Source organism: Ammodytes marinus (genome assembly GCF_949987685.1).
Source record: "Ammodytes marinus genome assembly, chromosome: 23".
NCBI lineage: Eukaryota > Metazoa > Chordata > Actinopteri > Uranoscopiformes > Ammodytidae > Ammodytes > Ammodytes marinus.
In genome coordinates, this window is record NC_137227.1 from 16,152,682 (window position 1) to 16,155,181 (window position 2,500).

Genomic DNA, 2,500 nt, shown 5'->3' on the forward strand with positions numbered 1-2,500 from the left:
ATACTAAATAGCAGGAAGTATGGGGATTGGAACACAGCCCTACTTTGGGGGCGACAGAAGTTACGCAATATAACTTTAAGGCATGTGTGTGCACACAAACCAAAAAAAGTCACCCCATTCACAGAAACTAGACCTACCTAAACAAATAAATAATAATAATAAATAAAAAAAACATCAGTATTTTTGTTTTATTTTATTTTCAAGCATACTAAATCTGACCACAAGAATCGGGACATCCTAAATCTTTTTTTTTTGTTACCATACTAAATAGTAGAAAGTCTTAAGTATTGGAATGCAGCCCTACCTTGTTCCAGTCTTTGCTGAGCATGGAGGCAGCATCACAGTATCCCGGGTTGGCTGGTCCGATGTACGCAGAGGCCATAGAGTGGAAACCCAAAAACGCCTCAAGACCCCTGGACGTCTCACATGGCTCCTGAGAAGGGTTACAATCCAGCCATACATTAAAGGTGCTGTAAGCGGAATGGTTCTTTTAGCTAACTTCCTGTCAGTTACTGTAGTTAGCAGTCCCCTCCCTCGTCCCTACGTCACCACATTAATGCACTGCGGTCTTCAAGCAGCGAGTTATCTAGCATCATCTCAGATAAGTAAGTGTGATAAAACATGATAAAAACCATCAAAACAGACATTGGGAAGGATTTTTACCTGCTCCGCCATTGTAGGCGCATAAACATTCACCCATCTGTCGCTCTGGCGTGCACCGGCAGTGAGACCATGAGTGAGACGGTGTCGGTTTGTAGCGTTCTCTCTTGTGATTGGATAAAAATTTCGGGATCCTCCTGTTTTTTTTGTTGTCTTTTTCTTTTTAGTACACTTTATTTCTCTACCTTACTTCATTGTATTTTAAAGCCCTCTAGGATTTCATTTGTCCAACCCGTGCATTTACCTCTGTCTATGTGTCTTTGTGTCTATGAGCATCTTTTTGGCTATTTTAATCTTGTTTATCTTGAAATAAAACTGAAACTTTCAAACTAAACCACGCTCCTACCTGCAGTACAGTGAAGTCAAACGTAGCAGCGTAGGCTAGCGCTGGATCCCTGTTGATGCGGTTGACTGCTAGCTGCGCCGCGACACTGGGAAGGGCTTTGGCAAAGAGTGGATCACACCCCCACGGTCCCACCACCCCGACCCGAAACCAGGCTGCCTTCCCTGGGCACGGCACGGAGGAGAAGAGGGTCAGGAGAACCAGGAGCAACCTGAAAGATATAAGATAAAGTAAGGTAACTTTATTTATACACACACAGACACAGACACAGACACACACACACACACACACACACACACACACACACACACACACACACACACACACACACACACACTCACTCACCCACTCACATAATAATAATAGTAATCATTTTACTAATATATAACACTTTTATAAAGCTTTTTAAGAACTTAAAGGAATACTTCACCCATACGGAACCAGCGTTATATCATTATAAAATCGCTATTATAATATAATGAATGAGGTTTTTCTTCCCTCAGTCTTCCCTCAGTCTTCCCTCGGCCCAGCTGTACTGTTAATCCTGACCCTACATTTTACCATGCGTGACGTAACACATGGGAAAAGTAACGGTTAAACAGTGAGACCATAAAACACTCTTTCTGCCTTTTCTCAGGCTAGGATGAACCGATTTCTAAAAAATGTGCACATTTATACTACATAGGATCTCAGAGTTCAATACACCTTCATATTCCCACCGGTAAGGTAGGTCTTTAAAGTCACTTAACAACGCAAAGGCGACCAACAATGTCTGTATGCTGTTTGTATTTCCTTAGTAAAGCTGTTATTTCATTCCCTTCGTGCATATATCCTTGTCTTATTTTTTGCCTGTATACTTACTTAAATTGTGTCCATTCAAATATTTCATACCGTTCATTGATTGGACAGGTCGTTTTTCGGCACCAAATATCCATGGCAACTGATCGTGACATCACTTCCCGTTGAGTTTAAATCCGAAACGTCTGAAAAGTCGTGAAAAAATTAAACAATAAAAACATCTTGTAATTACTCCTGTGCCATCCGAGTGTCACTGCTTATGAGGATACAAAGTTCTACAGTACATGTGACTCAAGAGGGCTTATAGCTTGTGTGTGTGTGTGTGTGTGTGTGTGTGTGTGTGTGTGTGTGTGTGTGTGTGTGTGTGTGTGTGTGTGTGTGTGTGTGTGTGACCTGTCAGATTATATTAAATCCAATCAGACCATAAGCCGCACCGACCGAGGCGAAGAGAAAATGATGATGGTTCATAATCATTGTTATTAATAGGCTACAGTGTAACTAGACATTGTGAACTCCTCCTTCTAGTGTTAATACACGGCCTAGGCTCTGTAAACAGGCATGTTGCTAGCTATGGTGGGGTCCCTGTGTTTACATACCAGTTTACAGAGCCTAGGCTAAGTACTATATCAAAAAATTAACTGAGATATTCCTTGATTTTGGCAAAAAAAGTGATTTTGACAACAAGGGGTTTTTCAGAAT

General features: G+C 41.4%; 1 protein-coding gene across 1 annotated transcript in view; it reads right to left on the reverse strand.

Moving 5' to 3' along the window:
- The window catches only part of gc2 (guanylyl cyclase 2), a gene marked incomplete at both ends in the record, with an annotated part of 16,865 nt that extends 14,927 nt beyond the window's left edge, over positions 1–1,938 (reverse strand). The window contains 3 exons of the mRNA XM_080052502.1: positions 305–433; positions 1,007–1,214; positions 1,895–1,938. Coding sequence (XP_079908628.1) covers positions 305–433; positions 1,007–1,214; positions 1,895–1,938 — 381 coding nt within the window. The remainder of the gene's footprint in view (positions 1–304; positions 434–1,006; positions 1,215–1,894) is intronic.
- Positions 1,939–2,500: the final 562 nt, after the last annotated feature.